Here is a 22327-nt window from a genome sequence, read left to right on the forward strand (position 1 = left end):
ATTATGTGAGTGCCTATTATTGAGGATGACTTCATCACGTCATAGCTTTCATGCTTTTAGTAAATTCATTGACTTTTATCCTAATTTCCTGCTGAGCTTAATATGTTATTCAACAAAATTTATATTATGTTGCATAAAGCATTTGAATACACCTTTAAAATAGTGACATGTAAAAGTGACAACTTTTACAGTAATGCTCAGATACAATTCCAGTGTGTTCAAATCCTAAAATAGTTTGTAATGTTTTTCTTGTTGCCTGACAGAAGAATCAGTTGTATCTCTTCTTTAGCTCTTCCCAGCAACAGGCACCAAAACTAAATCTGACTTGTTGCTTAAAAGCATCACAATTTACAATCTCCTACTGAATTCCAAATGATAAGTTCTATAAATGTTATCTACCCAGCAACAAGCATGTTCCTCCTGTTACTCTTTGAAGCCTTAACGTGACATGGGGCTTTTGGCTTGATGAAGTTTTGTGCCACATCTGCAGAAGACAAAAGTTCAGCTCTAAAGTCGTCTTGGATCACCTTGGCCTTCTTCTCCTGGTAAAAGGTAGAACCGCTCATGTCGGGGCCATTATATCATCTACACACTTTTTACTGCGCTCTCTACTCCCTTGTCCGCTCTCCTCCTATTGGGCCATCATTCGGCTTATTAGACACAAAATAAAAATATATCCTGTTAACTCCCCGTGGCAGCCAATGAGCCGCCATGGCAACAAACGACTTTAGAAAAAACTTCCAGACAGTCCCGAAGGCTTTTTATTGGACAGTGGGACTGCAGAGATGTTTTAAGCACTCTGATAGGCCCTCGGAGCTTCTTGGCGGGTGCATCTACTTAGGGTGAAGGGGCTAAGTTGTGTGAAAGTGGGTAGTAATTAAAACCAAACATAAAGCTGTCAATAGGAGCTTATGACCCAGTGTAATTAGCCTAATATGATTTCTCTCTCTTCACTCCGGTGTGCAAACCGAATTGACTTATTGTCCTTGTGTACGACTGAAATACAGAAAAAGGATTAGAGCCAAACAGATATAATGGAACAGATAAATACATGTCTGAAGGAGATGAAGCATAAACAACACACAGAACAGAAGGTAAACTAATAAATGCGTGATAGATGACACGTGATGCACAACTCGTTAAAAGTTGAGTAGAGAAAATAAAAGATCATAAAAGGTATCTATTCACTTTCTAGGCTTGGTTGTAAGTACTCCCCATAAGAACCCTTTTGGAACATGCACTCAACACACTCTCTCTCACATACCAACGGTCCCCAATTGGCAAACACTCAAGGGACATGTAGCGGTCACCATTAAAAGGTCTTTCCAATACAAGCTCTGTTACCAAGGGGGCTAACTGTTAATTCGATTGGCTGGCTGGTAATCAGGAAGTAGAGTGCTCTGAGGGCCCGGTGATTAATGGCTATGTTGCCTGCCCGTCATCTCCCAAAGCTCCTCCTTCCCTCCCTCCTCCTGTCATAAATTAGGATTCTCGTAAATAAAGACGGCACCACAATCAGGCAAACTCAATCAATTACACAGGTTCTCTGGCCCAGGCTCGTGTGTCTGACAGGCAGGAATGCTAATGTTATTGTTGCTTCCAAAGGGCTAGCCTGTCAATTAGCGTAGCGACGGCGAGCACAGCAGCATGGATACAGACCCCGCCATTTAACACCTGTCTGATTACTCCTCATGCGTTATAGTGTCAACAGCCTGACCGTGTATGAGTGACTACATCAGTCAGTGATAATGTGGGCCAATGATTTGTGTCCACAACTTAACGTATGTGAAATATTTCAGTGTGAAAACAGACAACATCTTCTAATGTGTCAGTCATATCAAGGCTCATCTGGAAATTAGATCTACAAATTACCGTAAACAATTTGAACTCTTTGCTTGTGTCCCATAGAGGACAAAAAGGAGAACATATTTCTGTCATATAAAGGACAAAACAAGGTTGAAACAATTTGAAGATATTTAGAATTTCTTATTCTTTGTAACTCAGTTTGTAACTCAGCCAAAATATTTCCAAAATCATATTAGTAAATAGAGAAATTTATGTTCAAATGTATTAGTATTTATAGATTTTTATTTTTTTTTACTAATCATCCCCTTACCTAAAAGTTAAGAAAAACTGCATATGGTTTTAAAATTATAATGTGAATAAGTGTATGTAAAAGCTGTGTATTACTGACCTGACTAACCTGACTAGTAAATAAAGAAAAAAAGCAAAACAAAGATCATATACAGTAAAGTACATACCTGATAATGGTATTTAGTGTATGGCTGGAGTCCAATATCCTTGTACACAGTAGATGTATTTCTGTAAATGGGAGTGGCTCCATCACTTCTGAGCATTTGGTCCAGGCGTCTGTACACCTCATAGTGCAGAATGACCCCATGTGGCTGTGTCGGGGGGGACCAGGTGAGCACAAAGGTGGTCTCAAAGCCAGTGTCTTCATCAGGCTGGAGGTCTAACATCGGAGCAGCCTGTCCAGAAGGGGGCGCCTCTAGAGTTACTACAGGTGACCATTCACTGGAGGCGCAACCAAGAGCAGTACAGGCCTCCACTCGTACCTCATACCTTAAATAAAAGACAAACAAATGTGGAAATTCTATACTTATAAGTGGAACTATGCAAACTTGAGCTGTAGGGGCTATATTAGACAAAAATGATGAAGAGACCAATTGCAAAAATGAAACCAATCTTTGAAGGTAATGAACCCACACTGCCTGTATATTTTGTTTGTGTTTTTTAGGTGCATTGTGTAACTTTTTGGTGGAGGGCGTGTCAAATGCTTTTCTCCATGGAGATATATTGCTTTGTCTGGAATCTTTTACAGTATGGTATTACACTGTTCTATGTTCATGGACACCAAACCAGATTAAGTTACAGATCAGATCTGTGGAGAGGCAATTCCCACTCACAGTAAGAATGCATGTTTTTTTAAGTATTTTTGAGCTATAAAAGCACTTGTAATTAAATTAAGTAAGGTAAGAACTGTTTAATGTCATACTGTGGAACATTCTAGGCAGAGAAATTGCATATCCATAGAAACTAAGCAGGTAACAGAATCCCAACCAAAACGTTACATAGCACACTTTTAAACCAAAGATGCATGGGCCTCCTGATAGTCTGATTTGGTTCTGTTCAGTTGTTCATCATGATTAACAGTCACTACTTAAGGAAAAAATCATGCTTTGTTCCAAATAAAACAATTGCTGTATTTTATTTCTGGTACTGTTTTCACAATTAATAGTTTATATATATTTTTATTGACATTTGTCTTCTTTTTCTCTGCTAATACATATTTTATCATGATTTTCAATATGTGGAAAAAGTGGTCACGGATTGTATGTGAATTGCACTTTTATTATGTTAGGGTTGTCTTTGTTGCACTTTTGACTGACCTCTGATTTGGAAATAATCCATCCAGAACAAGGTGTTGATCAGAAAAGACACTATCCTCTGGGGTGAACTCAGAGCTCAAGACTCTTAGCTGGATTGGATCTCGTTTGTGCACAATGTAGCGAACAATATCTCCATTTGGATGGGCTGGAGCACTCCACTCTACTCTTAACTGAAAATACAACACAATATAATGAAAAATAAAATATAAAACTGTATGCATCTATGAGTTAACAAGTATGTTTTTCACCTGATCAGGTCCAATTGGGGTAAGTGTAGGAAGACTGACACCAGATGGAGCAGACTGATGTGTTTTTGTGGTGGCCACAGCACTGGTGACTTGTCCTTTGCTGTTGTTAGCTGTGATTACATAACTGTACTCCACATTGGGCAAAAGTGTGAAGTCGTGGTAATGCATCTCTGTGCCAACGTAAACAACTTCACCATCTCGTCGAAGCTCATATCCTGTGATGACGCCATTTGGCTGCTCTGGAGCTGTCCAACTGATCTCAATTGAATCTGAACCTGTCACCTAGAAAGAGAGTAGAGCAACATAAAAGACAATAATAATAATGCAATCTTGATTTCATATTTTTTCTAGAATAAAGGTTCAAGGTAAAAGGAAAAAAAATCTGTTAGACTTTTTGTTTTCTTTTAAAATGATTATTATTAAAGTTTTTAAAATTCTTGTGAAATTACCATGGGTATGGTGTTTAATGGAAATTAGCTGTTACACTAAAACCAGAATGTGAGTCAGGTCTATGGTTATATTTTTACCACAGATAGGTAGCCTTTTATTCATAATCTTCTGTTGGTGATTACGGAGTCAACCCGAGACATAAAAAAGTACCTTTAATGATGGGGTTGCAAGACCAGTGGGTGGAGCCTCATCTGTCAGAATAGAAACAATAGCACTTGTAGTGCATCCTCCTCTGGTACAGGCCTCCAGAGCTAACTGATAGAACGTGTGGGGCTGTAAGTCTGACAGCTCTGTGTGTAGATGTGTGCCTCGATAGACCTCCTCATCATTTAGCCTCAGCACATACTCTGTCACCTCTCCGTTCTGTGTCTGAGGTTCACTCCAGACCACGCTGATGGAGCTGGATGTGGTGCTGTTCACGGTGGGACCTTCCACTATAGCAGGAGGAGCTTCTAATGTTGTGATGTTTGTGTTGGGGCTCGTGACACAGCCTTCTGATGTGCAAGCTGTTACTGCATAGCTGTAATAGAAAATAAAACCTGTTCAACATATTAGTGTAAAAGTATAACAATCACGAATTTGAATTCTACCTGTATTTGGAAAAAGGACTGAGATCTTCATCACTATAGTTGAGTACTGTTGGATCAAAGCTAAAAGCAAAACTAATATTGTTTCTGATAATTCTGTAAGATTGAAGCACCCCATTCGGCTCCAGAGGAGCAGTCCAAAAACCATGAGCTCAGTGGGATGTCCTGGAACATGTGAGACTGTTGGAGGAGCGAGGCCGCGGGGCGGGGCCTGTCTGGTCATAACTGTTGCCCAGGGGCTTTGCGTGTGACCAGCAGGATTGTAGGTTTGAATGCTGAACTCATATTGGGTCCAGGGGCGCAGTCCTGTTACTGTGAAGGAGAAGGTTTCGCCTTCATATGGAGCAGAGTCTCTGAACAAAACCTGGAAAATTAAATAAATAAATGCAATTTTTTATTTTGTCAACAGTCTGCATCCATCAGAATTTGCTTACTTTGCCACTCTCAGTATCCTCGTCATTACTTCTTCCTCTCCCAGATTCATCTGGACTTCTGCCTAGTAAAATATACTCTCCTATTGGCCCATTAGGCTCAGATGGTGGGTCCCAGGTAAGTGACACTTGGTCTGTCCCTATAAAGAGAGGAGTGGGTGGGGCCTGGGAGGCAGGAGGGGCAGCTGCGGTGGTCACCTGCTGAGAAAGGGTGCGTGTGCAGCCGGCAGAGGTACAGGCTTCAAGGGTCAAATTATAAACTGTCCAGGGCTCTAAACGACGAAAAAGGAAACTGCGCGATTGTCCACTGAACTCCAAGATTCCCTCGCTGTACAAGTTATACATCTGAAAGAGTTACACAAATAATAGACAATATTACAGTGTTAGCAGGTGTTTTCTAGTTAAAGGTTTTAACACTACAACAGAACATGTATCTGTAATTATATTTGTGGACACCAATACAGTTTTATCTATCATTATACCATTACCGTTATAACTCCATTTGGAGAAGCTGGTTCATCCCAGCTCAGCAGCAATGCCCTGCCTTGTTCTCTGTGCTCCACTGTAAAGTTACTCAAGTCAGCCGGAGATGCTTGTAGGGTCTTAGTGTGGACCCACGGACTAAAAACGCTGCCTGTGAAGAAACAGAGATTTTAAGTATAGCGTTAATTTATAATAGTACCAAGTCTACGTGTGCAACCTACCTGCTTCATTTATGGCCTCCACTTGAAATGTATAGTCACTGTAAGGGGCAAGACCAAACACTGTAGCTTCCAACGCTGAACCCTAAAAAGAGACAGAAGATGAGAAAATGTTTAAATAATAGCTTTGAATTCTAACTATGTAAATGAGGCTGTAAAAGAGAGTGAACAATCATAAAGCCATACATAAAAAAAGGTTTGGATCTCTTGGCAAAAAAAAATTGGAACAAGAGAAAATTAGTCACACAAACAAATCATGCATGCATAAGTGCAACATTTATTAAAACAGGATTGAAAAGAGCAACATTACAATAGAACGCTAAGATGACATGACATGGGATTTGTGATATCAACATTGGAACATACAGGCTCTGCCATGGTAAAGTAAATAAACACCAGAGGAGTGGCAGAGAGACAGAGAGGGACTGGCAGGCACGCAGCTGTCCCTTATGGGTGAATTCAAAGCCTGCAGATTGAGTGTTTGTGTCACACATGCATCCTTTCATATCGAACACAAGCGCCCAGCGACAAAGGCACTGAGAGTCTTGCCAGTAGCTTTAGGCACTGGGACCCGGCCCAACGCCCTGGCAACCACTGTTACCATGTGCACCCTGTTCACCACCATTTACTAATTGATAAGAGAAACACTATTCAAAAGGCTCTGGCATAGGATGACATGGAGGAAGCATCAAGCTCAAGGATGTAGTGTGTTTGTTTATGCCAAATAGCTTCAGTAAAGCACTCGTTTGATTCATTTGGGGGAAAGTTTTTTTTTTTTTCATGTGTTGAGTCTGCAGTTTTTCAAAATATTTCACATAAACAAGCGTATGTAAAGAGATTAGCTGGTTTCCCACTCAGAGCAGCAGCAAGAGGATCAAAAAGTATCCAATTCAAAACTAAATCAAATGAAAAACCCTGACAAATCACCGTAGCCTGGCACCAAGAATGAACCGTAGCACAAGCCATACTGTGTGTATTCACTGTTCTCATGTCTGCGAGCCAACATGTTTTTCAGCCACAATAAAATAGGATTAATAAGCCCCAAGACACCTAGACACAAGCTAAATCCTCCCGTAAATCACAGCACTTCCCCAGCAGCGAGCGTGAGGAAGGACTGGGTTGCAAAACAGAGTGGAAAAATTAGGATGAAGATTGAGAATGGAAATTAAATGTAAAGATAAAACAATGGAAAAGTTTGGTGTGCTTTTGCTATTTGAGAGATCATTCCTTATATACTGTACTTATTGTGAAGTCTATAGTGATTTCCATCTTTTTTATCATTATTATACACTACAGAGGTTTTTAGGACAAATTGAACAAAGAGCACAATATAAAAATTAAGCCCAGAAGGTGGGAGTCATTAAGCCAATGGTCCGATATCTCACAATGGAAATACTAAAGCTGGACTAAAACTTGAGTATGTAAAGAAGATTAAATACTCTTTACTTTAGAGCCAAACCAAAATTGTATTTGACATTTGAATGTACATTTGTACACAGCATATGATTTTCACATATTACTTTATGACATTTAAACATTATTAATCTATTTGTCTTTTGTTTGATGCCAGAGCAACTGCAAGTGATTTTCTTTTTGGAATAAACTTTGTGCAGTTATCAAGGGTCAAAGGTCACAGTGAAGTGTGTCTCTGTCACAAGCCTGGAGTAATGGAGGGGAATGACTCAGGAATGGCATTGAGCTTTAAAAAAAAACCCAAAACATTAAAATTATGCAAATTACAACATGCTCCACCATTTCGTTGACCCAAAAGCTTAAAGAAAAGTTCAACATCTAAACTCAAGCTCCAAAAAAGTAACAAAGAAATCGAGGATACTGGGACAAAGACAAAAAACTGCAACTGGGATAGAAAAAAGATAGATGTTGCTAGGGGGAGAGACAGATTAAGTGAGCGAAAATGAGAGATCTCTCTACCTTAAAAGCCAGTGAAATATGTGAGGCATGTGGCCTATAAAACGGTTAACATATGCACATTGTCAATAGCAGCATCTGGCGCTGGCACCTTTTATTGGAGCGTGGAGACTCTGCAACACGCCTCTAGATGGCAATACATTCAAAGACTTTATCACAGACACACTGCAGTAACAGCCTCCGCGCAGCCCCTCACTCACACACTGGTCTGCCCACCACGCACACACCAGTACTATACCTATTAAATAAAAACATGCAAACAGCCAGTAATCACAAGTACACTGCCATTACGTGCCATCAATAGCTCCCTCTATAACGCTTTCTGTGGCCTATATACTGTACATTACATATGTATCCGTGCAGGGCCTCGATACAAAATGATAGTTTAAAGTCAAAGCATTAGAAGCAAAGCAAGAAGCTATACATAACACAGTGATATATGTACAAGAATTAAGATACAGTACATACAATCTCAGTTTTAATAATTGTCCACTATTATAATTTAAGTTTTAATTTAAGATTGAAATCGCAAGAAAAAAATTTTAAACTTAATAACTGCCCAATTATTTTGATTACGCTTATTAAAACATGAAGAAAGCCTTCATAAGGAAAAAGGACTTTATTAAGAATAATTCAGGCTTAGAAACTACCTAATACAGGGATTAGGAGATCGGCTTTGGGTATAGATATTAAGTCTGAATCAGAATTCTTAAACAATTTGTTCATTATTCATTTCTTTCAGCTTTATTAAGCCAGTTTAAAGTGTAGTGTTTCACAATGTACATTTCCTCTACTTTTTATGTAACCATACTTGCAAATTTAAAGCTATGTTGTACAGATCCTTCCATCTATTGAATTTTTTGGAGACTTATTAAATGGAAATATGCAAAGCTATGAAGTGGACATGATTTGTTACAATGTAAAATCTGCGAAAACCTCTAGTCCACCTAAACCCAGTACGGTTGAGCACGCGTGTGGATGATCAAAGTTACCAATTCATCACCACAAATGAAAAAGAGCAGATGGGGAGTATGCGAAGGGAAGGGATAGAGGTACAAACAAGACTGGACAATGATCGGGGGGAAGAAGACGGAAGACAGGGAGAGCTCTTGCTAATTTATACATTAAAGAGTCCTTAGATCTTACACGGTTCATCACAACTTAGCACGTAGGGCAAGAAAGCAATCTATTCAATCTTTTATTTCCACATTCCCTTTGTTGTGTGCAAGCCCATGCTACAGTCCGCAGTTCAGCACATTTACGGCCTTCACAGGGTCAATTTGTGTTTCATAAATACTTAACACGTGCTGTACATATATCTTTTGTGTTTTATTGAGTCTAGTATTTGTGTATTGTTTTGTTGCCCTGTGAAGTGGCTGTGTTAAAATCTGATGTTCAGGTGGAGCGGCACGGTACGGCCAGGGGGACAGTCGTGTGATACTAATTAAGAATAACCATGTGTATTTGTCAAAAGAATTATGCTGATTACGTAGCGAAGGCCCTGGGTGTAAAGGGGGGACGGAGACGGACACGGCGTAGCATTAGCATATGGCACGCTTGTACTCGCCTTTTTCTTTTGGTCTGTCACAGGTAAAAGTTAAGTAAGACAGACATGAAAGAGCCATGCTTAATGTTAACTGAATACATTCCTATTCTTCTGTGGTCCCTCTGCACTGTAATATTGAGTCCTGCAGAGATAATAAAGCCCTTGCTGTTTTTCCGTTTCTTATGTCTCGCGCTTGTTTTAAATCGTATTCAATTTACCAGCTTTTTGCCCCTAATTTATTCTTGTTTACTCAATTGAATTCTTTGTTTGGGTCTATTAGAACAAGCTGTGCCCTGACCAGCCCTGTGAGAGCAGTAATTGTTTTGTGTATCTGAGGTGAGTCACTACAGCACATGCTGGTCTCATGCGCCCCATGCCAAGCTCTCGGGCCAACTGTGTGAGTGTGTTTGTGTGTGTGTGGACTTATTTGTATGTGTAGGCCTAATTCAATGCTGCCGGAGCAAATGCCTTGTATCTGTTTGTAAATGGCCTGCATGGGTGTCCCTGCTAGTCACTGTGTTTCAGACCATCCCTGACACGTGCAGAATTAATGCGGCACGCTGGTGCTATTAGGCATGTGCTTTGTTTGTGGCTTGAGCAGAAGAGAGAGGGTCTACAGGGGTCTGGACCAGGCTCACACACTTCACATGGACAGTTATGATTAGCTGCAGACTCTGCACCCTCACATTTCAGCTTTGTTGGTTCCTGTCCAAATCAGTTTCTTAATTTTTTTCTGCGATATCATTAACTTCACTAGAATATGGGGTCTTTAATTTGCAACCCTTAAGAGATGTACATAGCAGTGGGATCCACGCCCACTATATCTATGAAAAATAAAAATGGTTTTGACAAACTTCATCACCTCATCCTCTATATCTTAAAACTACTGAAGTTTATTTGGCTTGATCTGACTTTTGTCAAGAATTTTTAGATTCCGATTCACTACAAAATCTATTTTTCAGTGCAATTTATTACAAACATTTCAATAAAAAAGTCTTACTTCTTACTCTCTAATAGACTCACAAACAGTCTAACAAACAGACCGGCAAAGCCAAAAGTGCATCACTGGAGACAGTAAACACAGTGCAGCAAGTGGTATTCAGAGACTCTTCTTACTATCACAACTACGTCTCTTCCAAAATAAACCCTTGACAATATCACACACTTAATATGAGCATCTGAATAGGCCAGTCATCATAGTTTCTCTTCTATATGCGCTCTCAAATGCCCTTAGCTTTGTGGTGAAGAGGAGACCATCATATCATAGCCACTGCACTAAACACCCATTAAGACAAGTGGAAGGCCCTAGAAGAGATGGTCCACAGTCAATACAACACAACCCTGTCATTACGGAGCAAAAGAGACTGAGCAAAAAATGGAGAAGAAAAACTCAAAGAAAATCATGTCTAAGAGGAAGAGGAGGGTGTGAGTGGACATGGCATGAATAGCATAAAACCTCTCTCAATGTGATAGAGCCAGCCATGATGAACTGTAGTAATTGTAATGGATAGATAAATGGGCAATGTAGCTGTAACACAGGAATGAGCAGAATAATCAGAGGAGGAGAAAGTGGTGAGAAAATGAAGAGGTTGTCCTGCAGTCTGATTATGTTGCTGTTTATGCAGGAAATCAAGAACTATCCAATCAGAGTTAGAGACAGCTAAATATACAACAAACTCCCTAAAATGCATTGTTGTCTTTGTTACTCCTCTTATGAATATATTTTACATTTTTACAAGCCCCTTTGCCTTGTATTTTTCTCTTTCTAGTAGAGAATTTGCAAAAGATGCCCATCTACTTTACAGTTGGGTAAAACTATACCATTTAGAGCCATATTTGTATGTACCTATGTGATTACTATTGGGCAAAACTAGCATAATCCATACCAGCCCCAAGCAAGTATAAAGGGATATGCCTGGAAATGCATAACTGGACATATAACAATATAGCTGACAAAATACAAGAAGTAGGCACCAGCTTATCTTAGATTCAAAGAGCCGTAATGGTAAACTACCAGATTGTAAACATGCAGCATAGAGTTACTTTCTTTTTTTTTTAGATGAAACAAACCCTTCTCCTCTTCTCTCTTACACACTCTTCTATTTAACTCTTTTCTTCCCTTTTGTACTACCAAGATCCCTCCTGATTCTGATCTCTTTCCTCCCTCCTTCCGTCTTTTGCTATTCCTGGGGTATTTTTTAAACAATGTGTCCTTCATGTACGGTTGGTTACGGGGCGTACAGAAGGACATCATTAGCGCTGGTGGTTAAGCTGTAATTTACACCATTACCGAGGTAGGGGCCATTTTTATTGCCTAGTAAATTTCAGCTCTGAAATATTTAGACCATATGGCTCAATTTGTGTAATAACCTTAATTTCCAAGCACCCTTCAGCTCCCTTCAGTGCCGGCTGTTGTTGGCGGATGGCGGAGTGGTGTGTGCGTGGTTTGGGTTGAAGAGCGCGTACATAGACAAATGCTTAAACCGACCTAGCAAATTATTTAAAAAAAGAAAAAATATACTCTAGCTCCTCCATACACATTAGACCTCTCCCTTTCACCTGCGATCACCAATTCACCCGTTCACATGCAGACACACACATGTATGTATGCATGGTGCGAGCAGATTAATCGGGTGTCAGCTTGTGTTTGGGTGAGAGAGCGTCAGGCGTTGGCCAGATGGTTCTCAGGGATGATGACTGTCAGGGGTCCTGCTCTGATCAATGGGATGTATTAATACAGCACACATCCATACACATACTGTTGCACATGGTCAGAAACTAAATATGTTAGGCATGCACACCATAGGAACGACCATATTTAGACACGTGTATTGCCACTGAGTAATGCCTGCACGCACACACACACACACACGTACACACTCATACACAAATGAACCGCCGATCCCAAGGGCCACTCTGTAACATCTGGAAAAGCCAAGGGGGAGAAGGAAGGACAGGGAGAGGGGGGAGAGAGGTAGCAGGAAAGAGGGTTGGTGTGGCAATGAAAAAGGATAAAGCAGGCAACAAAGACATCAACTAAATATGCAAGAGACAAGAGAAAAATTAATTCAACGACGCACAAACATGGTGGGGCCAAGCTGACAGAGAGACATAGGGTTGGTTGTCTGAGGTCAGTGTTAGGGTCTTAATGGCCTCTTGCTAATAGAGCAGTAAGAACCAATATAAAGGTGAACAAACCATATCAAGGTTATTTATTTATGACACTGGCGACAGAATACATGAAGACAAACAAACCAAAGGAGAAGTGAGATGAGAAACAGGGCGTGTGAGTGACTTAGATGTTAGTCGGAGTAGTAAGACCATGGAGAGTATGGGGGGGTGGGGGTTATAGACCACAGAGAGTGAGAGAGGAGGGTCTATGGTAGAGTGTGTGAGTGAGGGGGGCTATGAGGTGTAAGTGGGGAGAGAAAGGGGGAGAGAGAGCGAGCCTGTGCCAGGCAGTGCGCAGGGCTCTGTGCGGCAGGCCGCCTGCGCTCCGTACCCTCATTCCGTCCGATTGCCATGACGACCCCATTAATCAGCCAAGCTGGCACAGAGCAGTGCTCCCAGCCCAGCCTGAGATCAATACACAAACACCAAATGGACACACATACACACAACAAAACATCCACAAACTTCTTAGAGATTGTCAGTATAAAAAGTGTCACAAGAAATGTAAAAGCTGTGATAATTATAATGGCTGCAGTCATGAAATATAAAACCACTTCAAAAACCTGAATAGGGCTAGAGTGTCCAGACATCAATTGTTAGAGCTCATGTTTCTATTAACTTTATTGAGAAAGTGCAGGTAATTGGCCTAGTATTACTAGGTCCCCCAAAACACTACATTATTCTTTTAGTTTTAGTACTACACTAATTTTCCACTTTGACCAATGAGCTTATTTGATAAGGCTACTGTGTGACAAATGACCGCCACAAAATAAGTCTATGCCATGTCAATGAGCTCTTGATCGCACATACACACAAATGCATGCACCCACAAACACTAAGTGCTCCATATCAATGAGAAGGTGAAAGGTCTCCATTTACATCTTGTATTAATTATGAGTGACAAGCCAAAGGTCACAGAGGCAGAAGAGGCCACTTGTATGGACAGAATATAGATATATACCAACTCTCTCCCCCTTTTATTTTGCGCTCTCCTTCCCCAATCTATCACTCGGACGTGGTCCTCTCCCTACCATTCCTTATCTAGACGAGTGCCTTTATTCTTATCGGTGTAATATCTCCTTTCCATATGTATGTATGTGTTAATGGGTTCATTGTACTTTCATTCTGCTTAATTATACACTCTATAGTACAGGGCTTATAAAACATTTAACAGAGGAACAGAAGAAGAATCTTACAACCCATTATGACAAAAAAAAATTAAAAATAATTGTACTAAATTAACACTGAAGCAAAACACTGCCCATAATTACATTCACTGGAGCTTCCCAATTTATTTTGTAAGTAGAATTTAGAATAAAAGTGCCTCACCACCACGTACACTATCTATGTCACTTCATCTAAATATGAGTTGGCAGCCCAATAGGCCTACTGCTCTCCCCTAATGCTGCACTGAAACTCTCCCTAACAGAGGCTCCAGCTCCTCCCTGCACGCTGCCACACACCTGTGAGCATGTCACCCTGTGTGTTCATGTGCATGTCTATACGAGAGACTTAAGAGCCCTCACTGAAGAACAGATGGCTCTGAACTGCAGGGACACCTACTCATACATAGTTTTGACAACGTACTGAAATATTAAATCAATAAGGCAGAAAAGTAACTTTGTAATATTTTTATATAAGAGAAAAGCATATCTGCAAAAACAGATCTGTCAGTTTTAAAATGTTTATTTTATTTTATTTTTATTATGACAACCTATTGTGCTTGTGTCTGTTATATAGCTTTAATCAATGACACCCGTGGATCCTTATGTTATAACTTGCACATTTTAAATCAGATTCATCTAAAATTTCTTAATAAACAGAATAAGTCTACTGACTTCCGCGTTAGAAAAATAGGGTGCCCAATAGGAGCTGATGTCATTGTAAATGACAGAACTGGCATCTCCGATGGATAGCTGAAGTTCACGTTAGTGAGCAGCAGCATTAAAGATAGCTGAAACATGCCTGAATCACTCCAGCTTCAGGTGAGTAAATGCTGAGGGGAAACAACAATAACATGACTGAAAGCTTGAAAATGTTGATTTTGCATGATAGGTCTGCTTTAATGTGTTACCAGTGAAACAATATTTGATTTGATCAAGAATGAATAACTTCATATTTTTAGATATCTGTGCTGTTGAGCATTGGTATAAAAATGGTAAATTAGAAGCCTTTTCTGTTTTTGCAAATTATCTCTTCAAGCGCTCAAGTATTGGGCCTGACAATGTACCTCCACAGTCAGAGCAGTAACAGCGGTGGAGTTGAGCGTAGGGTCCTGTTGGTGCTTCTTGTAAACCAGTCTATAATGAGAAATGAGACCGTTGGGCTGTTCCGGCTCACTCCATTTCAGATGAACTGAGTAAGCGCCTGTCAAAGCACAAAATAAACAAGCGCACAGTTATAGTGGAACCATTTACTATGATTTCTACCCTCCAGCAACACTTTGTTATGTGACCTATGAAACTCACCAGTAGGAGTAACTGTGGGAGCAGCCATGTTTTGTGGTTGTGCCTGCAGGGTCTGAGCCAGAGCCCAGTGACTCAGACCAGAGCCTTTGGAGTTGAGGGCCTCAACTCTGTACTGGTAGTAGCTGAAGGGCTGCAGGGAGGGACTGGCATCAACAAACTCCAAGGGCCCGCTGGTCCAAATGTACACCAGTAGATCCTGTGTGGTTTGATGTGGACGCCTACAATCAAACACATTACATCCATTTGTATTATTCAAGCACAGTTTCAGATTAACTTGGTCAACAAAGTGGAGGACATCTTTCTGTGTTGAATTGAAATAAAACATGTGCGATCACGTCCTCTACATTGTGCCTAAGTCTTCGGCTGATGCAAGTATCTGGATGTCTTGGTAAGCTGTGATGTCTGAAGGTTTGTGGGCTCTCTTATGTGCTGTGCGAAAGAGAGATTTTCACATTTTACCCCAGCCCTGTCTGCACTAGTCTGCTCATGCCAGGTGTGTCAGTGAGTGTGTGTTGTGCTATGCTAATGTGTGTTTCCTCAGGACTTAAAGGGCTTAGTCTGGTCTGACCCTGCATACAGATCACACACTCTTTGGTCAACAAGCAGACCACGACCTTCAGCATGAATTATTACACACCTAGACAACCTCACACGCACTGGACCTCATTCAGCTGATTCAAACACATACTTTGTATTTAAAGGTGGGCTGTGCAACTTTTCTGGGGGGTCTACCACTTGCTTGTGTCCATAGAAGTGTTATTACTTTGTCTGGCATATCTGTCCTGCATTTATAATCCGACTGTTAGCAAGCTTGCCTCTCCACAGATCTGTAACTTGCCACCTGCTTGTCTCCATGGAGACAGATAGGTTTAATGACATACTGTGGAACATTCTAGGCAAACAATAACATCTCTATTGAAACAAGCAGGTGACAGAGACCCCATAAGTAAAGTTGCATAGTGCAGCTTTAAAAATATTTGGCACATAAAACAAATCATAGTGAGTGCCCAGTTTGACCTGTAAATGTGATATGAAGTTATGGGTCCATTTGGCTTATTGGGAGGAAGCCACTGAACTTCTAGGACATTGGGTCCAACAGCATGTATAGTGGGAGGCATCATATCTTCAGGAGCAGCCTCCAAAGTTTGAACATAAACACCATCTCCAACTCCACATCCATCTGAATAAAATATAACAATAAAAAATAGTGAACAAAGTGGGTTTTATAAACAAAATACTTAAAAATAAAAAAGTAGCCGTTAAATCTCACCATCCTGACAAGCTTGTACTCTGACATAGTAGGTTGTGAAAGGCTCTAAATCAGTTATATTCACTTGCAAGTCGATCCCAGCAGGAATCATTGAGACTTCGCTGTCTGAATTTAGGATGATAGTGTAGTTCACAGCCTGGTCACTGTTAAGATAAGCTGAAAAAGACAAGAAATGTGCATTCTATTAGGCCATAATTTCATTCTACATAAAACTATATATCGCTACCTCTAAAGTTTCCTTAAAGGTGCAATGTGTAACTTTTCTGGTGGAGGGCTCGTCAAATACTTTTCTCCATGGAGATGTCACTGCTTTGTCTGGAGTGTTTCATAGTATGGTATTAAACCTTTCTATATTTATAGAGACCAAACCAGACCAAGTTACAGGTCAGATTTGTGGAGAGGTGACCCCCCCCAAAAAGTTGCATAGTGCACCTTTAAATGCCAGTGTAAGTATAAGCCTCTTGTTGACCCTCTCAGATAGTGCAAGAGTAGCAGTCTCACAGGTGCGCACACACTCAGGCTTTGTTAATATTCTTGGGGGAGATTTTTTCCATAATTCAGGCCAACTGTATTGTGATGGGTTATTCAACATTCATGAACTCTGGGTATCTCGAGAAAGGAACTGATTACCAGACAAATGAAAGACTTCAATTATTCACCCTGACTCGGATATGCACAAATGCACCTATACTTATGCATCTGTGACAGCATGCGGTTTTCAATACATATCAGGAGGACTATAGCACACAGACTTTCCATACTTTATTATGTGATATACATTGAATGTCCATGTTATGTTCACCCATATTACACTATTTTCAGGTCTATGTTATGTTTTTTCCTCATCTGTTGTTATTTTGTCCATCTCTCAAATAGAAAACACAGTTTTCTGTGAAAACAGTGATCCACAGACACAGAAATCCAATGTGTGATGTCATGTAGTAATACAGGAATTGCTTCTCTGTGTTTTTAAGCTCCATAGAACTTTGCTAGAATCATTTGGATGATTTCAGGCCTGGAATTGCCAACTACTGTTTCATGACATCACAATGTGGAAACAGAGCATTTTGAGCTTTGGAGAAGTAGACTAATAATGCAGGATTACTCAAACATGTATGAATAATACAAAACACAACTCCAGGTATATTTTTGAGGAATCTAACATGGCTTAAAACTCAGAGTCATTTTTGCGCAATATAGGGCCTTTAAATGTTGTCATGTGATGATAGTTCCAATAAAAAAGGACTATAGCGCACAAAACATTTAAAATGTGTTACAAATGTGGAAACACAAACCAGAGACCATAATTACATGTAGCTATATTTTTGTTACATTCTGGTAATTATTTGTAATACTGTAGTATTATCTGTGTGTTCCAGTCACCAACAATCTCATTTTAAGTCTTAGAGTTGTTATATTCAGACAAAAGATGCATTTGGTTCACTATATTTTGTAACAACTTTGAGAGTAGATTTTATTGTTTGTCACTGACCTATTCTTCAACCCGCACCCCTGGGCAGCCTGTGGAGGGGGCATGTGGTGACATGTTTAGGTTGATCTGGGAAAACCCACCACAAGGAGGACATGGAAACTGCACACAGGACTACTCTATTTAGAAATCAAATTTTGAATCTTTTTGCTGTGAGGTGAAAGTGCTAGCCATTCACCCACCATTTGTTCCAGAGTAATGATACTTAATGCATAAAAGCAAAAATAAATAAATAAATAAAAAAATGCTGATGACAGTGTCAGAAACCAAAGCTCCATAAGAGGAGGATTATATGTGTCATATTAATAGTCATACGTAAGTGCTTCTTCGTATGCATACGAGTTTGGAAAAACATAAACATGAAGGTGCACATAAACACTATTATAGAAGCCACACAACATACACACAGAAGTCTAAAACACTCCAGACTCTGGGCTCAGGGAGTTAACCAAGCGTGAGACCCCAGCTGATATTTCCTCACCTTTAAAATCAGCTCATAATGACAATAGAATAGACCTGCCTATGGAAATATCTTCACAATGACATCCACACACACACACCCAACCATACACACACATATCAGAATGCATGCATAAATATACAGACACACAACCCCACATGCAACAAAGTGAGGTGTCTTTGCTAGTTGGCTCTGTAAGTGGTTTCTGAGAGAGGAAATCAGCCTAATGAGAGGGTAATAGTCACTGATAGATGGGTTAGGGCAGACAATCACTGCCCTATAAGCATGAACTCTACTGTGAATCCACGCTCATATATGCCTGTGTATGTGTATGCAGCTCCAGGTATCCAAGGGGCAGAAGGTGAGCTGAAAACTACTGAGGGCTTTGTTTCAGCCTGACCCTATTATATATCTGTACCGTTTATGAGGGAAAGAAACAATTCATGTCCTGCAGTATACACGATTGTCTCATGGCAAGATTTTAACAGTGTAACATCTATTGTTGGAGTTTAAGAACACCAGAAATCAGTTAACAGTGATAAGCCCCTTCCTTTAACAGTGAACCTTGTAAATCTTATGGTGGAGCGTCTGCCACCCACTTGTCTCCATGGAGATATAATGCTTTGCCTAGAATATTTCACAGCATGGCATTAAACATCTATCTTTCATTTATTCTATTACAGGTGTTCTCATTGCTCAATAATACCTTAGCAAACCTGCATTCTTACAAAAAGCAAGGTAGCCTCTCCACAGAGCTGAGCTGTAACTTGGAGACATGAGAGAAGTAGGTGGCGGATTATCCAACAGCAAAAATTACAGAGTGCACCTTTAAGCAGAAAATACCACCCAAAATTCATTGTACAAACTGCACAAAAAGTAAAATTTTGAATGCCTATTTAGCACTATTGCACAAAAGACTAATGCAATTTATTGGTAAAACATCACAATCTGGCCAACTCTACTTACCAGGAGGGGTCCAAATAAGAGAGATGGAGTGTGATCTTAAAACTGTCACATTGTGGGGAGCAGGGATCCCTTTGGGGGAGGTGATGGGGGTCTCGAGAACATATTTGTCACTTCGACTGGCCCCTCCCTCTGTAGCGGCTTCCAGCTCATACACATAGCTGAAGAAAGGCATAGGTTAGATTGTTTCAAATTAAATACACCACAACAAGCATTTTCTTTGTACGGTTGTTATTCTCATGGCCATTTTTACCAGCCCAGCTTCTGCTGCTGTGCCTTTCTGTATCTTATTGCATGACATCATAAGATGAATTTCCCTTTTAAGAGCGCATGGCTGTCGCGTGCTAAAACTACATTATTGGTGTAAGTGGAGTACCATTTAACATTAAAAGCCTTTAATTCACTATAAACTTCAGCACGCGTACATTAATTGCCCATGGGTTATTGTTCTGTGCTGGGCATTTAAAACAGAAAGCTATTAGTGGCACAATGATCCAGTAGGGAGAGGTGTTTAAGACATTTACCTTACACTAAAAGGGACTGACAATAAATATAATTCATATTCAAGTGGAAAGGAACATCATTACACAGAATCGGGAGAATAAATTAGCTTGAAACAACTAGTGACTTTTTACTTAAAAGGGACATATTGTGCAAAAGCATCTTTTATGAGCTTTAGCTATGTTATAAAGGTGTTGGGTAAATGAAAAAACACTGCTTGCTAGAGTGAAATGCAACTTTGAAAAGGCGAAGCTTAAGAAATTCAAGTCACTGGTCCCATTTCTATTACTAAGCTGTTATAACAATTTTACAGTTTACAATCAACAAAATGTAAAAACAAAAATCTATGTAGGTTAATGCTAAGTACTAGAAAAATACTAGATATTATGTTTTTTTCTAAAATACAAAAAAAAAAAAAAAATCATAATATGTCCCCTTTAAATTAACACTTCAAGTGTTGTGGATAAAAAAGGTAAATGATGTGATGTTTGAGAGATTGTGTCTGTGTGTATGTGTCCTGTCATTCCGGGGCAGCCAGAGGGAATAGGTTAATTCTCTCGTCATCTTAGACACTTCCTGGACTGCCGACGCAAAGTGACAGCTAATCAACATTGTCATAAATAATCAATGGCCACTTTGAACAGTCTCAGGCGCACACACGTCTCCACACACAGTCTTGATATGCTCTCTCTCCCACATGGGCAAAAATACACACAAATCAGATGGGATAATGGGGCCAGCACTCCCGGTGTAATTCTTGGCCCAGGACTAAATTGGGAAAAGAAGGGAAGGGGTAAAGGAATGAGGTAAGAGCGAGAGGGATGGAGAGAGGACTGAAGGAGGGAGACACATGATGAGAGGAGAGCGGCCGGGATGGGATGCCTCCTGGCAGACTGTCTGGAATTAGGGAAAATTAAACGTCATACACACATATACACAATGGTCCACTATATATCGCTCCTGTCTCCTCTTTCATGCAGACAGAATACACACTACTGCAGGGCGTTCTATTTAATTCTATTTGTGGTAAAAGGAATTTGTCTCAAGAGAGCGAAAGGCAGGACAGTGAGGGGGCACAAGAGGAGATCATTTTTACACACGTATAATTAAAACAGAAATCCATCTTGGCATAAAAGCATGGATTAGTAAAGATCAGGTGAAAATAATCAGATAAATAAACGTTCCATTTCCGTCTGTAAGCAAAACCCCAATCTGAATTGTGATGTATGAGTATATATGTGTGCGGTAGTGTTTGTTTAACTCAACAGCCAAATATTTGTTCATTAAATAGCACAAATAGACATATAGACAGTGGGCTATGGGGAAGAGAGAGCTGCCTTTAAAACAACAAATGCATTTTCTCAATAGGAAAACATAAGGAATTACCGAAATGATTAATTATGAAGCTACAAGTCAAGTGTGTTTATACATGTGTGACTAGCATACGCACATATGTGGAGGGGTGTGTGTGTGCTCTACCTGTGGTTTGGCAAGAGTCCAGTGTCAGTAAAATTCTGGTCACGCTGGCCTCCGGTAAAAATGGTGTTACCGTCTCTGTTAAGAGTGTACTGGGAGATGAGTCCATTAGGCCGGGCAGGCTGGTCCCAATACAACTCCACCGCTGATGTGTTTATTATCAGATGTCTGGGTCTCAACCAAACTCCTGTAGGCACATATGCAAAAGGCAAGGCAAGTTTATTTATATAGCATAAGTCATACAAAAGTAACTCAAAGTGCTTTACAGAATAAAAAAAAAAAAACATAAATAATCTCCATAACATTAAAAGAGAAAAAAGAAGAGTGCAGAATAAAAATGACCTGTTTTGAGCCTAATAAGATTCAATGAACAATATTAAAGTATGGGCCAATGTCTTTAAATTGCCAAACAGGATTGGATTAAGTACTTGATCAGCATAATTTTATTGCAGTTTTATTTAAAAGTTTATCTTAAAGTTGATATTAACTATAAAGCATTAGGAAAGTGTGAATGGCCCCTTCAAAAACAATAACAATAACATTATTACCCAATATCAATATTATAAATGTTTAAACTATTAATGATGTAATGGAAAATTACCTTTTATGCTTTAAAGCACCTTTTAATGTAAATTTATAAATTGGACATACCGTATATGAAATTACAGACACAATTTAAGAAAAAAATGTCAATATAATGTACACAAACCAAAAACAAAGGAGAAAAACACATATAAAAGTGATCAAACTGATTAAAGTTAAGTATTTCTTACCAAGAACAAACAATCTGAATCTATTTGCAAATAATCTAAGAAATCTCTCAGCACTCTAATCTAAGAAATCTAAGCACCCTTCAGGATAACAACAGTGAGAAAAAGGTGAAGGATAAAGAGACTGTATAATAGGAACAAAGGACAGGGGAAGGAGTATGGACGGGCTCTGAACAAGGGGGGGAGCACAGAGGAAGAATAGGAAATAGTTAGAAAAAATATAAACAACTGCACTCGTGAAATAAAATGCATCATACTATATTATGATAACTACCATAAGCACATAATGAAAGGAGAGACGAATTAATATATTTAAAGGGAGTGTGTACCATCAGGGACAGCTTGTAGGGTGCGTCCTGAAGAAGGTAAACTGGCTCCACATCCCACCGCTGTACAGGCCACCAGCACAAACCTGTACTCTGTGTATGGCTGCAAACCTACACAGTCAAATTAGCAA

General features: G+C 39.8%; 1 protein-coding gene across 1 annotated transcript in view; it reads right to left on the reverse strand.

The window, feature by feature from the left end:
* Positions 1 to 22327, reverse strand: part of ush2a (Usher syndrome 2A (autosomal recessive, mild)) — a 115568-nt gene that overhangs the window by 5056 nt on the left and 88185 nt on the right. The window contains 16 exon segments of the mRNA XM_055154316.1: positions 2262 to 2583; positions 3411 to 3580; positions 3659 to 3940; positions 4259 to 4628; positions 4699 to 4837; positions 4840 to 5059; positions 5130 to 5471; positions 5615 to 5760; positions 5831 to 5912; positions 14704 to 14840; positions 14942 to 15159; positions 15959 to 16121; positions 16212 to 16367; positions 19127 to 19284; positions 21104 to 21287; positions 22200 to 22307. Coding sequence (XP_055010291.1) covers positions 2262 to 2583; positions 3411 to 3580; positions 3659 to 3940; positions 4259 to 4628; positions 4699 to 4837; positions 4840 to 5059; positions 5130 to 5471; positions 5615 to 5760; positions 5831 to 5912; positions 14704 to 14840; positions 14942 to 15159; positions 15959 to 16121; positions 16212 to 16367; positions 19127 to 19284; positions 21104 to 21287; positions 22200 to 22307 — 3197 coding nt within the window.

The sequence above is a fragment of the Boleophthalmus pectinirostris genome, unplaced genomic scaffold, assembly GCF_026225935.1.
Source record: "Boleophthalmus pectinirostris isolate CB_2022bp ecotype Guang Dong unplaced genomic scaffold, ASM2622593v1 HiC_scaffold_19, whole genome shotgun sequence".
Lineage (NCBI taxonomy): Eukaryota > Metazoa > Chordata > Actinopteri > Gobiiformes > Gobiidae > Boleophthalmus > Boleophthalmus pectinirostris.